General features: G+C 41.6%; 1 protein-coding gene across 1 annotated transcript in view; it reads right to left on the bottom strand.

The window, feature by feature from the left end:
* Window positions 1–5,569: 5,569 nt before the first annotated feature.
* Window positions 5,570–18,291, bottom strand: part of AP3S1 (adaptor related protein complex 3 subunit sigma 1) — a 137,491-nt gene continuing 124,769 nt past the window's right edge. Inside the window, exons 6-8 of the mRNA XM_035013952.1 lie at window positions 11,789–11,870; window positions 7,112–7,258; window positions 5,570–6,023 (exon numbers count right to left, since the gene is read on the bottom strand). Coding sequence (XP_034869843.1) covers window positions 11,814–11,870 — 57 coding nt within the window. The 3' untranslated portion in view covers window positions 5,570–6,023; window positions 7,112–7,258; window positions 11,789–11,813. The remainder of the gene's footprint in view (window positions 6,024–7,111; window positions 7,259–11,788; window positions 11,871–18,291) is intronic.

Raw genomic sequence — 18,291 nt, 5'->3', positions numbered from 1 at the left:
CAGGTTAAAATGAAAGGACACTAGGCAATAACTCAAAGAAGAAATAAAGATCTCTGATAAAGGTGAATAGATGGGCAATTATAAAAGCTAGTATTATTGTAACTTTGGTTTGTAACTCAACTTTTTATTTTCTATGTGATTTAAAAGACAAATGCATAAAAACAAATATTGATTTACATTATTGAACACACAATGTATAAAGATGTAATCTGTGACATCAGTAACAGGAAGAGGGAGGATCAAGCTGTATGGGCACAGAGTCTTTGTGTGTTATTGAAGTTAAATTTGTATAAATTCAAATTAGATTGATATAACTTTAGAGCGTTAAATGTGATCACCATGGAAAACACAAAGAAAATGTTTAGATTATACACATAAAGAAATGAGAAAGTAATCAAAATGTTTCAATCAAATATCAAGTAAACACAAAAGAAGGCAGTAATAGGGGAAATGGAAAAAATTATAAGGCATATAGAAAACATATAGCAAAATGGCAGAACTAAATCCCTCCTTATAGTAATTACTTTATTTTTTTTTTTTAGATTTTATTTATTTACTTGACAGAGAGAGAGCACACAAGCAGGGGGAGCAGGTGAGGGAGAAGCAGGCTCCCCACTGAGCAGGGAGCCTGATGAGGGGCTTGATCCCAGGACCCTGGGATCATAATCTGAGCCCAAAGGCAGATGCTTAACCAACTGAGCCACCCAGGTGCCCCTTCAGTAAATACTTCAATGTAAATGAGTTAAACTCTGCAACCAAAAGACAGAGATTGGCAGAATGATCTTTTTAAAACATGACTTAGGTATCTCTTGTCTACAAAGAGACACATTTTAGATCCAGACACAAGTTCAAAGTGAAAGAAGGGAAAACGATGTTCCATGCATATAGTAACCAAAAAAGAACTGAACTGCCTATACTAATATCAGACAAAATAGACTTTAAATAAAAAATGTTACAAGAGACAAAGGACATTATATATCAGTAAAAGGTTCAGTACAGTAAGATGTAATAATTATAAACATTTACACATCTATAACATATCCTCAAAATACATAAAGCAAAAATTGACAAAGTTTGACAATAATAGTTGGAGACTTCAGTATCCCACTTTCGATAATGGATAGACCAACCAGACCGATAATAAGTAAGGAAATAGAAGACTTGAACAATACAAGAAACCACCCAGGCCTAACAGTCCATACACAACACTCCACCCAAACAACGGCAGAATACCCATTCTTCCCAAGCACACCTGAGATTTCTCCATGGATATACCATATGTTAGGCCAGAAAACAAGTCTCAATTAATTAAAAAAGAAGACACTATTCAAAGCATCTTTTCTGAACATAGTGAGATGAAGTCAGAAATTAATAAAATGGAAAAGTTCACAAATATGTGGAAATTAACACAAATCTCAATCAATGAATGGGTCAATGTGCAGAGGGAAGTTTATAGCTATACATGTCTACATTAAAAAAGAAGAAAGATCTCAAATCAATAACCTAAATTTACACCTTAAGGCATTAGAAATAGAAGAGGAAACTAAAGTTGATGATAGGAAATAACAAAGATTAGAGTGGAGATTAAGAAAATAGGGAATAGAAAAATAATACAGAAAATCAATGGAAACCAATTCAGTTCTTAGAGATCAATAAAATTGACAAACCATTAGTTACATAAACAAAGAAAAAAAGAAGACACAAATAAAATCAGAAATGAAAGTGGGGACATTACTATCAGCTTTACAGAGATGAAAAGGAATGTAACAGAAAATATAAGCAATTATATTCCAACAAATTAGTTAACCCAAAGAAATGGACAAATTTTCTGAAACACACAAATTAGTTAAACTGACTCAAGAAGACATAAAAAATCTCAACAGCCTGTAACAAGTAAAGAGATTGAATACATACTGAAAAGCCTCCCCAAAACAAAAGTCCTAGATCACAGGGCCTCACCAGCGAATTCTACCAATATTTAAAGAATTAAAATCAATCATACTTAACCCTTCAAAAAAACTGAAGAGGAATAAATACTTTATAATGGCATTACTCTGATTAAAAAAAAAAAAGCCAGATAAAGACATCATAAGAAAATAAAATTAAAAACCAATATCTTTATGAATATAGAGTAAATATAACCAAATAAAATCCAACAGAGTATTAAAAGGATTATTCATTATGACTAAGTGAATTTATCTTGATAATGGAAAGGGGAGGGGGGCGCATGAATGGCGCAGTCGGTGGGTTAAGCATCTGACTCTTGGTTTCAGCTCAGGTCATGATCTCATGGTTGTGAGATTGAGCCCGGAATGGGGCTCCACACTCAGCGTGGAGTCTGCTTGAGATTCTCTCCCTCTCCCTCTGCCACTCCCACTCGCGTGTTCTCTCTCTCTCTGAACTAAATAAATAAATCTTAAAAAAGAAAAAGAATGGAAGTGTGTTTCAACATAAGAAAATTCATTGATGTAATACAACACATTAATAGAGCAATGGAAAAAAATGACATGATCATCTCAATTGATGATGCAATTGATACAGAAAAAGGCATTTGACAGAATACAACTTTTATTTACAAAAACTTGGATTGATAAAAACCTCTCAGAACACTAGGAATTGAAGGAAAGTTACTCAACATGATAAACAATATTTATGAAAAACCCACAGCTAACAATACATTCAATGGTGAAAGACTCATTGCTTTACCCCCCTGAGATCAGGAATAAGGCAAAGGTGTTTGCTTTTATTGCTTGTTAGGAATGAAAAAGTTTTAGATATAGGTAGTGGTGGTGGTTATACAACAGCATGAATGTATTTAATGCCATTGAATTATATACTTAGAAATTGTTAAAATGATAAAGATTATGTTACATATATATATCTCACCATAATAAAAAGCATTGTAAACCTAAGCATAATAGTAACATTTTATTATTAATAGTGATCAAGATCCATTACTTACTACAATTCAGGAACATGCAGGTTCGCCTGGGTGGCTCAGTCAGTTAAGATTTCGACTCTTGATTTTGGCTCAGGTCATGATCTCAGGGTCAGGGATTGAGCTCCACCACAGGCTCTATGCTCCTTGAGGAGTCTGCTTGAGATTCTCTCTCCCCCTCCCTCTACACCTCCCCCTGCTCTCTCTCTCAAATAAAAAAAAAAAAAATCTTTTTTAAAAATCCAGGAATATGCAGACAACATTAGGTTAAAAGTTATCATTACTAGGGGTGCCTGGAGGGTTCAGTCTGTTAAGTGTCTGCCTTCAGCTCAGGTCATGATTCCAGGGTCCTGGGATGGAGTCCTGCATCGGGTTCCTTGCTCAGTGGGGAGCCTGCTTCTCCCTCTCCCTCCCGCTCATGCTCTCTCTTGCTCTCTCTGTCTCCCTCTCTCAAGTAAATAAATAATTAATATATTTTAAAAAAAGTTATCATCACTCTCTGGGTGTTTTAGACCAATTGGGAAATTTAACAGTTGATCTGCTAGGGAAAAAAGTAAGAATCTTTTTGAAAAAACAAAGGAATATTGTGTTAGAATAAAAGACTAGAAGAAATAAGAAAAAAGAAAGAAAACATTATCAGCAACCTCCCTCAGAAATCTGGCTGCAGTTCCCTCTTGATGGTAAACTCCCCTCCCACCCCCCCAAAAAACAACTGTCCTCTAGTTTTGACATTCACTGCCTTTGTCTTCTTTGTTATCTGTCCACGTATATGTGCATCCCAAATCCTTATATATAAGCTTTTACTATTTTTGGACTTTATGTAGAAAAGAATCTTCTTTTTTTTAAGATTTTATTTATTTATTTGAGAGAGAGAATGAGAGAAAGAGCACATGAGAGGGGGGAGGGTCAGAGGGAGAAGCAGACTCCCTGCTGAGCAGGGAGCCCGATGCAGGACTTGATCCAGAGACTCCAGGATCATGACCTGAGCCGAAGGCAGCCGCCCAACCAACTGAGCCACCCAGGCGCCCAGAAAAGAATCTTAATATGTGTTCTTCCATGTCTGGCTGTTTTAGTTCAACACTATGTACAATTTACGCATGATGCTGTATTTAACTTTTGATTTATTCTTACCGATTTGTAGTATTCCATTATGTGCATATTCCATGATTTATCCATTCCCTTGTTGATAGCTATTTGGGTTATTTTTAGTGTGTGACTATTATAAAAATGATGCTATAAATATTCTTGTGTGTATGTCTTCTGGCATTGAATACATACCTAGGAATGAAAGTATTAACCATAGACTATGTGTGTACCTTCAGCTGAAATGGATGATGCAGAGTTACTCGTGGTACCAATTTATGTTCTTAACAGCTCCCACTGTTCCATGACTTGACTAATGCTCAGTATTATCAGACTTGTAAATTTTAGCTATTTTGGTACGCATGTGGTTTTGATTTGCACTTCTTTGATTTATAATGAAGCTAAAGACTTTTTCACATAATCATTGGGTCTTTGGATTTCTTCATTTGTGAAGTGCTTATTCACGGGGTTTGCATGGTTTTCTACTGGTCATCAGTCTTTTTCTTACTGACTATATATTTTTTTATTTTTTTGTTTTTTAATTTATTTGAGAGAGAGAGAGAGACAGAGAGCATGAGCAGGGCAGAGGGAGAGGGACAAGCAGACTCCTGGTGGAGCGGGGAACGTGACCTCAGACTCCATCGTAGGACCCTGGGATCATGACCTGAGCTGAAGGCAGGAGCTTAACCCACTGAACCACCCAGGTGCCCCAACTGTGTATTTTTTAGATACAAGTCCCTTGTTGGATATATGTTTTTCACATACATTTTCTGATATTAAAGCAGGATAGAGATAGCTGTAGAGAGAATAGTGGTCGTGCAGGAAGAGAGATTTCCTTTCAAATATTTTCTTTGGAAATTCCAAATTGTAGCCTTTTCTTATAGAGCCTGGTTGGGGTATCAGTCTCTAGGCTACTTTTGCTGTCACTAAGTCCTGCTTACATGTGTCTATAAACTTTTAAAGTGAGTCAATATTGACCATCTGTGGTCCTCAGGTTTACGGTTTTGGCTGACTGCGTGTGCTGACCCCGAAAATGTATCATTCAGATCTCCTGCTAGACTGAGTGCAATGAACGGACAGCTCCACCTGCCGAGGAGTCTCCTGTCCCTCCCCTCGACCTATGTCTACTCTGAGGCCACGCCTCCCTGGGCTCCTCCGGGCCAATGAATGACAGGGACGTTAAAGAAGGTCCTGGGAAGGACTGGGCTGATAGGCAGCTTTGGCTGGAAAACTTCCCATTGGTCTGCGCAGAAACTTTCTTAACCCTGTGCTGAAGTCTGAGGCTCTTCTTTTTTTTTTTTATTTTAATTTTAATTTTTTAATTAACATATAATGTATTATTTGTTTCAGGTACAGGTCTGTGATTCATCAGTCTTACACAATTCACAGGGCTCACCATAGCACATATCCTCCCCAGTGTCCATCCCCCAGCCACCCCATCCCTCCCGCCCTCCTCTTGCCTCCCTCCAACCTAGAAAGTCTGACTAGCATCGCAGCCTGAAGCCTGACCCACCTCCTCTGGCTCCCTGCCCTTCTCCTCTCAGTTACTGCCCCCCAGCAAATCCTTTCCACATCTAATCCCATCTTGGAGTCGGCTTCTTGGGAGACCCACACTAACACATGATAGAAAAAGTCCTGTTTAAAATTCTGTTACACGTTTGTCAGGAAACATACAGAATTTTATTTTATCTTCCTAACTCAAAATTTATGGCAGGGTTGTGTTTAAGAGCAAGCCTCTTCCATGGATTTTTAAGATTAGAACATCATGGAGTTATTTTCAGATTATTTGCCATCTTTTTTTTTTTAAGAAAGCTTTTCAGATTTATATTAATTATTGCTTCTTCCATGTCAGTTGCTTTTGTTCCTTCATCAGAAGCATCCACAATTCGTAAGTTGAATGTCGTTGCTCTTCTTTATCTATTAGTTCTTTCTCCCTATTTTTATCTTAACTAATTTCTCTCTGTAGTTCTTGGAGAATTTATCAAGTGTTTCCACCATATACCTGCACAAAAGGAAAAATCTACTCAGTATTGGGATTTGTATTGAGAAAGCTATTTGACCAAGTAGATAGAGAGTGAAATCAAGTCTCACACTCTTGTGGATGCTAAGAGAAGCTCTCATTCAGGGCTGTATTCCATGAGCCTGAAATAGTCTCCACTCTTTATCCCCACCACCAGGGGCACCACTGTGTCTGATCTAAGGAGTGGATAGTGGAGTTCTAGCTGATTGGGCATTTTAGTGACAAACAGGGGGAGCAATCAGGCACTCTCTTGAGATGCTGTTTCACAGAAGCCTCTACCCCATCCATCACTTACAGTCTTATACAAGACACCCAAGTAAATAGTTCTCTTCCTTCTCTGCATGAAAGGCATCGGTCACAGAAACCATGGGCTGAGTGTTAATGAAACACTGAGTATGACACCCTCACAGCATAATATGTTCAATAAATGTTTGTTGAGTGAATGATGGGATTCAAACAATTAGTTCCCAAGGATTTGAAGTCTCCTACTCTGTCATATGATACATATTTTCGTTACTTTCACTAAGTTAATGTGTTTAAAATGAAGATTGACTATGTGAAATCAACCCTCTTTCCTAAATTAGAAACCACACTGCCTGCCTTTGGCAGTTCATGTGTAATAATTGAGAGCAAACTGTAAAGAAAAGAAGGGTGAAGTCGTGGATGCGTTTTCCTCTGTAGCATCTTGCACACAGTCTAGCGTGGGAATGATAAGTGTGGAAAACCATCACTAAGAAAAAAAGGAGGGGAAGTAAAACACATGAAGGAGAAAACCCATCCACTAAAAAACATACAATAAAACTCATGCTCATTTCTTCTTTTTTTTCAGCTATCCATTTAATTACATAAAATCAAATAAGCATGCTTTTCAATATGATATCATATTTGGTCACCTGTTTAGTTAGATGGGAAGTTGGGGATTATAGAACTTCTCAGACACATTGGCACAAAATGGCCAGTTGTCATATGTTACTTCCAAATGAGCCCTAGTGTGTTACTGAAGGGTTAGGCCAAAGAGATGTAATAAAGGGACCCCAAAGAGCAGTGACTCCAGCAAAGTAGAAACTTACCTTTTCATAGGATAGTCCAGAGGTAAGTGGAGGATCCAAGATGGGCAGGTGGCTCTCTTCCATGACCTCATCCGTCCCCCAAGCAGGTGGTCCTGGTCTGCGTGCTCAGCCCAGGCTCACCAGCAACTGCATCTGCAGCCCGGCCCCCTGAAGCAAAGAGATGGAAAGTGGAGGGCAAATGTTTTCTCTTAGGATACAGATGTGTGACTCTGGGATTGGGCAGCTCACACATTTAAAGAACACACGAATATCCTCCTTTCTGGGACGGTTGGTCACTTGGATTTTCACCAGCCTAGGATGGATTACAGATAGAAAGAAAGGCACTGAGAGATGGAGTGGCTGTAGGATTTAGCTCTCATGGTGCCAATGGTGATTATAAGGGTTATGGATTATTATGGCTTCTTCTGACTTCCCTGGAGAGAGCCAAAAAGCAAAAGATACACCTAAGACTTTAAATTCCTGTTTCATGATATAAGTGAATAGTCAGAAACTTCTTCGGTTACCTTAAAGAGGTCCCTTATCTCATCTAGCTGCAAGACCAGCAGAGTTTGGGTTAGACCCAGAGTTGCAACATCAGTTAAATGTGCAACCCTGCAGGATCTGTAATGTTAAGGTAAGGGCACCATTTGGAAAGGAGTGGGATGCTGAGAGTAGGGATGGGGATATTTGGACAAAGAGAAAGCTAAGAATTTCAAACCATCAGTTCCCTCTGACTCTTCTTTGTACCAGCAGAAGCCACCCTCTACTCTGAGGAAACAGCCTCTTCTTGCAGAAACACTCCTCTGCCTCATCTGGAGCAGTTGCTTTGTAGAGGGATACTTATTCTCCAGGTTTCACCCACCCCCTTCTAATTGCCTCCAGGCTGAAAATGAGACTCTAAAATAGCCCAAAGAGGTGGTCTATTCCTTCTCCAAGAAGAGAGCCTACACACCGAGGATCTTTTGGTTTTGTATCAGCAGAAGCCTGGGGTGCATATATGGGAATAGATTCTAAGGGGGTTACACCAAATATAAGATTGAATCAGATCACATTTATGTTCTCATTGAAGACTCCATGTTTAATATGTTAGCTTGAAGATCTGGATTGGAACTAATTGGACCCTAAACTCAGCAGTAGCCTACAGCCAGTGAGCCTGATGTACCAGAATTAGAGTAGCAGTTTCAACCCTGGCTGCACATTAGAGTCACCTCAAAGTTTTCAAAGTAATGATGCTGAGGCCCCCATGCCCAGATAGTATTTTTGTAATGAGTGTGAGGTGGGACCCAAGCACTGGTATTTTTAAAAGTCCCCAAGTGGCCCTCATGGTGAGAACCACTGCTGTAGTGGAAGGAATCAAGAAGCCCCTGATTGTAGAAATATTGGAGTGGATATGTGTGACCCACACTTTCATCTCCTAAACATACTAATGAAAGTGCCCACTGGCATTGCAGAGCAACCGTCTCAAAAACTCTCAAACACCCATGGAAGACTACCTGACACATGGCTCAGAGCCTGTGCAGGGGGTGAGGAGGTTGCCCTGGGTGCCCATGACAGGAGCATGAAGGGTATGGGATACGCCCCCTTTGGAGTCTTGGACCAATTGGAATACAAACACAAGAGCTGGTGCACAGGCCCACATACATGGATAAAGCCCAAGTGTCGGTGGTAATAGAACAGTAATAGACCAGAAAATGGAAATGACAGTGTCCCACCTGAGGGAGAGTCTCCAAATTCAACATGTCAGCGCCTTTCTTGCAGACCCACCTCACATAATCTTGCAAAAGAAACAGGAAACAATGCACTTATCAAGCCACACGTCTGCGTCCGAGCTCCTCTGGACTTCTGGTCAACCCATGTGCAGGGTGAGGGTTCAAGAGCGCCCAAGAGGAAAGAAATGGGGACCAGGGCCCGTGTGGGTCCCAGCCTGGACTTGGGACACCCCAACCGGTCTGTGCTGGTGGCCCCAACTGGTCTCTGGCACCATGGGCAGAGGGGACTTGAAAACTTCAAATAAAGTATTCCAAAGCATGGCACCTTCTGAGGCACCAGCCAAAGTGGAAGCTCCACCTGGTGGAGGGGGGCGCTGGTGCTGGGAGCCATGATAAAGCGACTGGAGCCAGATCTGCCGTCTTGTAGTAACCGCCCCCCCCCCCCACCAACCCAGTAATCAATTAGAAAACTGGATTGCATTTATGAAGCAACTCTTTTCCGATATTAAACAACAACCAGTACAGGTTTGTGATTCCTCTCTGAGAGAAGGGACACAGATGAAGTAATACCCATGATTATGCCGCCTTCTACCTATAAGCATTTTCTAGACTAGAGTTTAGGGAGACCGAGGTACCTAGCATTAATAGAGCAGAGTATCAGAGAGGAGGGAGTTATGCAGAGAAATTTTGCCCAGGAATCCCTTGTACCAATGGTTGCATACTTAGCTGTACGTGCATAGAATAAAATGCCACAAAGCCAGGCAAAGAACAACCAGGAAGCTCTAAGATGAACAATTCCAGAACTCACGAAAGGCCAAAAGATATTTGTGTTCCAACCAGCCACAGTGGAGAGTCCTTGGTGAACTTTGGGGCATTTTGTCAGAAACCCCTGAAAGGAAACTCCTTAGCTTTAGGGCTGAATGAACCCTTGAGGAGAAGCTGTTGTAGATCTGGCCTTCTGCAGCCTAACAACAAGCCTCAGAAGCACCAAGCTGACTCACAGTGAGTTAACTCTCTGGCAGAACGAAGTCACAGCTCTCTGTGAGTCTGGATCTTCCTGGAAGCAGATGCCAAGCACCAAGATGACATGAAACATGCAAGGATTTTTGCCTGTGGGGATAGGAAGTAGGCAGAAGGCCAGGGAAGAATGGAGCATCATCAGACCTCAGTGTCAATCTAACCTCAAGGAAGGGGAGAGGGAGAGAAGTTTGGGGGAAGCCCCCTACCAGGCCCTGAAGTCTTTGGCAGGGTTGATGAAGCTGCTGGGGAGTCCTTGAGCCCAGAGACTGCTACTGGAGAGTTCCGTGTCTCCTTCCTTGCTCATCAAGGGTCAGGCCCATAGAAGGCATGGCCACCTTCCATGATGGCTAATAAGCATGCAGTTTGGGCCCTCGTTCAATGATATGCCCTGAAGGTCAGCTAAGTGCCTCCTTATGGCTTCCATTAACCACTGTGCAGATCTACTGCTCCACGTGGACTTGGGGAGCAGCTTCCCCATCATTTTCTGTGGGCTTCTTTTCCTGAGGGAAACTTAGACAAGGGAGTACCTTAATGGGAGGTAGTATGGCCCCCCAACATGGCCGTCAATCTCAAGGCATAACTGGTGCTCATCCCCTCCCCACTCCACTCTGTTCTAAATCCCTTTCCCCCTCTCAGCGGGCATAGTGGCTTATCTGAGGGTATGAACCACACCTTCACTCCAACGGGGCCAGTCCCTTGATAGTCCCACATTCCTCAGTTTAGGGTTGGGGCACTTGTCTGCTCCCAGGTACAACCGGGCAAGGGGAAGTACCCGAAGGTGCCCAAGTGGATCCCATCACTGCCGCCATCATGTAAGAGCAGTCCCACTCTTCCTGCTGATCAGGGTCAGCAAGCCCTGCCAGAATGCCTGCTCCTCTGTTTGCCTGCTTGTCCCTGAGCGCAGGAGTCCAATTCGCCCTGTGGCAGGCATAACTTATAATTCCCCAGTGAGTCCCTGGAAGGAAGAGTAGGGGGGGCCATTCCTGTCTACCTGTTGTACCCTCGAAAATGGAAAGAGAGTAGCATTTTAGAGGTTTAATAAACACACTGCCTTCTAAAGGACCACACCCCATCCGTTCATGGCAATTAAGTATGCACTTGTAGAAGGCTTTTCCAGCATTCTCAAGGTCAGCTGCTTCTAGATGGTGTGCTATGTGCCACAAGCAGTGAACCCCATAATTAGAGGTCTTCTCCCACAACTCTGTCCCTGTGAAGTGAGTCCCCAAGTCAGATGCTGTGCTGTGTGGGACTCCATGTGTATGGATCAAGCATTGTAAAAGCCTCCAGATAACGATGCTGGCTGAGAATCTGTGGACAACAAAGGCAAACCCACACCTCACATAGGTCATCTAGCCTCATAAGAATGGACCACTGGCCCTGTTGAAATACCCAGTCGTTCACAAATGCAATTGGGGCTACATGTCAAATCTGCAATAGTCTACAAGCCATTATCTGGGATTCATCTGGTTTCTGCAGAAGTCAGACTGGAATTAAAGGGAGACATGATAGGAACCACCATCCCTGTCTTTATTGGAAGCATCAATCTCTGCCATCCTCCTGGGGTCCAATATTGTTTTAGATTTACTGTCTAACTGGGGAAATGAGGTCTGGATTCAGAGGTTTCCATTTGGCCTTCCCCTCTAGGATGCTTTTACTCCACAGACAAGGAACTCAGTACTGGGGTTACTCCAACCACCAAGCATATCGATTCCAATTGGGCACTCAGGGACTGTGAGCCAGACTTTAGCCAGGACTCTACTTATCCCCTGGCCTCAAATGCCCCAAGTCTTACAAGGAAAGGTCCATGATGACATTTTGGGTCTCTGGGTATCATGTCCGCTCAGATCCTGTGTCCAACACTCCTCGACATACTTGGTAAATCCCCTTTCTGCAGGGTGAGGTCCCCCAAGTAAGTGGCTACAGGTCTCTTTGTGGAAACACTAGCAGTAGCATCTGAGTAAATACTAGCCTGTGGTGTTGAAAAGTATTTCTTCTTAGGGACCATTCACTTCTTCAGTGCTTGGGTTCCCGATCTGAGAAGTGGCTCGAACCTGGAAATAAGACAAGGGATCATGACTTGTTAATGGGATGACCACCCTCAGCCTCCTGCTCTTCCGGTCTTGCTTTTTGTTTTGTTTTATTCATTTTAATAAATGCTAAGAAGCAACTTTATTGGCTGTCAGTGTATTTCGTTCTTTAGACATCATGTTCTAATAGCTGCCTCCACAACTCCTGGTGGGTCAATCCCCATCATTTACAAACATGAAGTAATTATAGCCCCATGGAGACTCAGCTGGAGTCATCAAGAGTAAGGTTTTCAGAGGAGGTCTCCTTAGAGGGGACTTAAGGGCAAGTGGAACTCAGAAGGGGGGTTGAGTTTTGGCTCCGACCGCCACACAGCTCCTGTGTGGTCAAGCTTCCATCTGCATTCCAGAAAAACAAATCATGAAGTCAAACAAAATACAAAGGATCAGGAACAAGAGAAAAGACCTAAAAGTTGACAGGGGGGAAAGGCTTAAGAATTGATTAAAAATTCAGAATAAAAATAAGTTTAAAAGAGGAAGGAGGTAAGATAAAGTTGTAGTCAAAGAAAAGAGTCCTGTCAGTTAAAATTAAGAATAATATAAAACAATGGAAACTTAAAATATATATACAAATGATAATGTTCTCTAGGACAAAAAGTTAAAAAAGTAAAAGGCGTTTACAAAGAATGAAAACCACAAAATAAGCATTTAAGATAATCATCAGCAAGATGGAGGTAAAAATAGATTTAAGAATAGAAGAATGAAATTTGTAAAATGTTTTAATAGTAGAAATAAAGAATAAGCATAGAAAAATTAAGGCAAACAAGGCAGAAGAAGACAGAGATCACAGAGATAGATATTAAGCTAAGATAGGAACAGGTGGAGGGAGGGAGTGACCTGTATAAATTACACAAACCCTCCGGGGGCAAAATAGACACAGTTTTCCCCAGTGGCTTCAACACCAAGAAATCTCCTAGCACCATCATCAAGCATTCTTCTACCTGACACTCTCAAATGGTCCCCCACTGCCAAAGAATGCAGGAACTCTTCTGGCATTCATCCAATCAAAGCGTATCTTATTTTTAAAACTCTTTCAAATGACCCTATCTCCAGTCAGCTTCTTCTGAAAGCTCACTATGCCGGAAGGTAGGTGCGGAAGACACGCTTTAAGTGGAGAGAGAACAAGGGTCTAATCAACTCTACCAATGGGCTTTGCTTTTTCTTGTCACACGGGGGTGGCTGTTAAAAATCGGTCTTCATGTATTGATCTCCATTCTCCAGCAACTTCTGATTTACCCAGATCCTTGCACAGGTCACTCTGGTTCTTTGAGAGTGGAGGAGCTCAGCAGGGGCCCATGCTGGGAACCCCAAGGTGACCAACTCTTAGAGGTCAGCTTTTTAGTTCCCCTACAAGGCACCTCCAAATGCACCAGGCAGACTCCAGGAGCACTGGGTCCAGCACAGTTAGTGACTCCAAGAAGCTATACCTCAAGTGTATAGGAGGCCACCATGCTTGATTCCCAAATGTCACCCCAGAGGGTCTTCCCTCATGACTGGACAGATGTTCTAGAAGTTGTCTCTCTGGAGAAGAGAAAACTAAATCACAAATTGAATCCACAGGCAGATGCTTTGATAGAATAGCCAAGAAATAAGTTCTTAAGATAGTGAGATATACAACAGGTAAGTCCTTCATACAAGAAAAAATAAAGCAGAATGGAAAGAGAAAACCTAAAACAAAATTAATGAAACCCTGCTGTTTCAGGCCAGGAGTCTAGTCTCTTCTGGATTCCCTACTATACTACTTCTCCCTGGGTCCTTCCTGCCCAGGACGGAAGAGCCAGAAACAATGCTATTTTTCACTGGAGCCAGTTTTGAGGGCCATAGTCATGTCAAAATGAGTCACTGCTCTTCAGAACCAGGAGTTCCTGTAACTAGTGTTGTGGGACCAATGACACAACTCAATGTCATTAGATGGGCATATCCTTACATCACAGATTCCAAAGTCAGGAAATAATCCACCACTGGAGTTATTTGCTGAGGTGGTGATTATCACAAACCAACTAACTGGTAGAAAACCAGTGTCCTGTTCTGTGCCTCACAAGGGGCTGCTATTTCCCACTGACTGCACTTAGACACACTAGGATTTTGAAGAAAACCCTAATGGGTTCTTCCTCCCATCTATGTAGAAAGTAATAGAATTATTTTGTATCTTCATTATATATTTCAAGAAGAATAAAATGAACTATTTCCTTCAATAACTAAGCATGCAGAGCGGCACCTAGGTGTCTCAGTCGGTTGAGTGTCCAACTCTGGGTTTCAGCTCAGGTCATGATCTCAGGGTCCTGGGATAGAGCCCCACATCCAGCTTCACGCTCAGCACAGTGTCTGCTTGTCTATCTCCCTGTCTGTTCCTCCCCCCACTCATGTATGTACTGTCTCTCTCTCGCGCTCGCTCTCAAATAAACAAAATCTTTACAAAAAATAGCATGCAAAGTTTGCTGGGAAAGCTGTTTACTTGCCATTTGGGGTTCTATGAAGATGTACGGGAAGAACTGATTTAAAGATAGCCTATTTTGGGGGGCACCTGGATGGCTCAGTCATTAAGCATCTGCCTTCGGCTCAGGTCATGGTCCCAGGGCCCTGGAATCGGGTTCCCTGCTCAGCGAGAAGCCTGCTTCTCCCTCTCCCACTCCCCCTGCTTGTGTTCCCTCTCTCACTGTCTCTCTCTCTGTCAAATAAATAAATAAATAAATAAATAAATAAATAAATAAAATCTCAAAAAAAAAAGATAGCCTATTTTTCTTTTATAACTTTTTTTCTGTGTTATTAAAACTAGAAAACAAAACAGAAAAAATGTCTATCATACAAACATAAATCACTATAAACATGTTGGGGCATTTCCTTCCAACTATGTTCTTATCTATCCGCTAAAAAAAAAACAACTCTGAACATAATCATAGTATATACAAGATAGAGGGTCCCTTTTTATTTCATTCAAATCATATGAGCATTTCCTCATGTTACTATTTTCACAAGGTTATTTAATGTTTAATATCTGTATAATAGATTTGTTTGTTCACTTAACCATTCTGTTACTATTACACATTTACATTATTTCTAAATGTTTGCTATTGCAGTTAAAGCTAAGGAGGGGGTGTTAAATGGGATATATCTCCAGTTCCAAAGTTATGTTACTTCCTGGGGCATGAGAGGAGTAGAATTACAGAGTACTACAATGCGACCATTTGTATGTTTCTAAGTAAATAACACTGAACCATTTTCCAGCTGGGGTTGGAATTCAAAACAGTTAACACCTAGTATGGGCACAGCCCACCAGAATAAACCTCTGCAGTCAATGATCCATCAACCAGAATAGTAGCCTGCTTGGGCTTATTTACAGGGTCACCAAGTTGCATCCTTAACACCATTATCACTATTCATTCTACAAAAAAAAAAAAAAGTCTCTAACAGTAAAGGAGAGAAATCCCTCACCTTTTTTTTTTTTTTTGCCCCTACTATTTTATTTACTTATTTATGTATGTATTTATTTATTTATTTATAATTTTTTTCTCCCTGCCCTGCCACTACTATTTTAATGTTTAATGCTCAACATTACTAGTAAGGCTGAAGTTTTTTTCCTTATACTCAGTGGATTCTTTTATTTATTTATTTTTTTAAAGATTTTATTTATTTATTTATTTGACAGAGAGAGACACAGGGAGAGAAGGAACACAAGCAGGGGGAGTGGTAGAGGGAGAAGCAGGCTTCCCACTGAGCAAGGAGCCCGATGTGGGGCTCAATCCCAGGACCCCGGGATCATGACCTGAGCCGAAGGCAGACGCTTAACTGACTGAGCCACCCAGGCGCCCTCATTGGATTCTTTCAGAACTGAGCTCTTTCCATTCCTTTGTGCATTTATGTAGCGGAGCTCTGATGTTTCATTTATACATCAGAGAAGCCATCTTGAACAGAGGTTAAGAGAGCAAGTGCTCACATTAGAGTAGACGGGGTTTCAATCCTCAAACTGTGGCTTTCTAGCTAAGTCAACACCGGGCTAATGTCTAGCTCCTCTCAGGCTGCTACAACAAAATACCACAGATAGGGGTGGCTTAGACAACAGAAATTTATTTCTCACAGTTCTGGGGGCTGGAAGGTCAAGATCAAGGTGCTCACATGGCCTTTCCTCCAGGGTAGTAAAAGCCTTAAAATGACACCTGGCCAATAACAGATGTCAGCTACATTCTCCATGTGCATGAACTCTAGCTATTTAAAGAGTGCAGATGCTAAATGAGTTGGTTCTTTATGAAGGAATTAGATAGGAGGAGAAAAGTTGAAGGTTCAACCTGGTGATAGTGGTTGATATGTCTTTCTTTCTTCTTGTTATTTTTTTAAAGAAAATTTTAAAAATTTTTATTTATTTGACAGAGAGAGAGACAGCGAGAGAGGGAACACAAGCAGGAGGAGTAGGAGTTCAGTGGGAGCCTGATGTGGGGCTCGATCCCAGGACCCTGGGATCATGACCTGAACCGAAGGCAGACGCTTAACCGACTGAGCCACCCAGGTGCCCCTTGCTATGTCTTTCTAAAGGAATTCACAAAGAGAATTTGACAGCTCCTCTGTTCTGCTTTGCCTTACCCGTTCCCCACCCCCTGCCCCAATCTTAGGCTGAAAATTTACTGAAAAGAGTAGGCAGTGAGCTGAGTTTCTTTTTCCTTTCAGGCTACTCTGTCACTTGAGCACATTTATCTCCAGCAGGAAGGAGATCGAAGGACTTTTCTCTAGAGAAACTGAATGGCTATAGAAAACAGATCTCCCGTGATGGATTTTGGGAGACCCCATCCTTAGAAAGGAGAGCTCAGCCTCCATGTCACCTGACAGTGAAAACCATCAGGCAGCAAGTGGGCCAAGGACCACTAGACATTGGAGAAAAAAACCTTAGTATGGAGGAGAGAGCAAATTTTCTTCTCTTTGGTATTGAAACCAAATGTACAAACATATTCCCATTAAGAAAGTAGGTGTCACTATCAAATGATTATGAAATGTAAATGGAGTTTAAACAACCTACAAGACCATTGCTCACTTATATATATGGACCAACTCGTTGCTTTTATTTGAATATAAGGTCATGTGCTAAACCTTTTTTCTACTGAGAAAATATTAAAACACACTTTTTACTTTTTCCTGAAAAATTTAAGTTCACTATCAGATGAAGTTATAAGTGTGCCCTTTGGAAGATTAAATAGTTCTGGCAGAATTTGAGATTTTATTCCCTTTGACAAATTACAGTGAAACAAGCAATCTTCAAAGGTGCTCAGAATAAACGTTTTGTGGATGGAACTGAGTGGGATGTTTGTACCAACTGATCAGCGATGTCAAGTACTGGATTGTAAGCAGAAAAACAGAAAAGCCAGGAGCATCTGTACAAGTGGTCTTTCATAATAATTAAATCCATGAAGAATAAGGGTTGGGGGAACCAAAAACAGGAAGAAGTTTTTAATAATTCATTATTTATAGCCCAAACCACAGGAGTATGGCTCGGTTTCCTTTTACCGGAATGCAATACATTGGAAGATGATGTTTTACATTATCTGTTCTCAATAATGCATTCTCAGAACTTAACACAATTACCCCCTTCTTAACTATGCCATGCTTTATTTTCAAACTCCAAGCCAGAGGTTGGCCTCTCCATGAAAGGGCTTGCCTGGGGATGACAGAGGTCCTAGAAATGAGAGTTTCTCAATTCCGTTATCATGCTGAAAACCAGAGTTTTGAACTGTGGTGTCTCAATGGGTTGTGAGCTCTCTTGCAAGTCATGTATCACTACTGATAATTAAAATACCAAGGTGAGATTAGGGAGAAAATGAGATGATATGAAATCATGTAGACTTTTAAAAAAGGGGTTTTTTTCCTAATGCATATTTCCAGTTCAACATCACAGACTTATCACAAGCATTATACCCTCTTGTTCTCCAGACCCATGGGCAAGTGCATGCATGAGCGCGCATGCGTGCCCAAGCACATGCACACACACACACGTTCAAGGATGAGAACAGGCAAGGATAGATGAGAAATTTCAACAGGTTTTTGGAACACTTCAAAAACCTGAGGCAGTTAAAGCCCAGGTGTCTGCCGAGGTGAAGAGCAATGAGAAGCAAGGGAATCTACCTGGTTGAACACACATGGAACAACGCAACTCCTCACGCATCCTTTTGCTCACTTGTCACTGCTCCCACTCCAATCCCGCACATACAGGTATGGACCTGGAGATTTGTGCTTTGGAAGAACTGAGCTGCACCCAGCAGAGGGCGAGGGTTGGCCACAGGAAGGAAGGGAGAAAGGCAACACACCCAGCCGAATGCAGACATTCCTCTCATTTTGGCAACATGGAAGTTTCTTCCTTCCACTGCATGCCCCACAAACCTGGGAGTCCTCGACCCCTCTCTCTCAT

This window comes from Mirounga leonina, unplaced genomic scaffold, assembly GCF_011800145.1.
Source record: "Mirounga leonina isolate KUSES-001 unplaced genomic scaffold, KU_Mleo_1.0 Mir_168, whole genome shotgun sequence".
NCBI classification, from domain to species: domain Eukaryota; kingdom Metazoa; phylum Chordata; class Mammalia; order Carnivora; family Phocidae; genus Mirounga; species Mirounga leonina.
The sequence above is the reverse complement of the archived record's forward strand: the minus strand, read 5'-3'. Positions and strand labels throughout refer to the sequence as shown.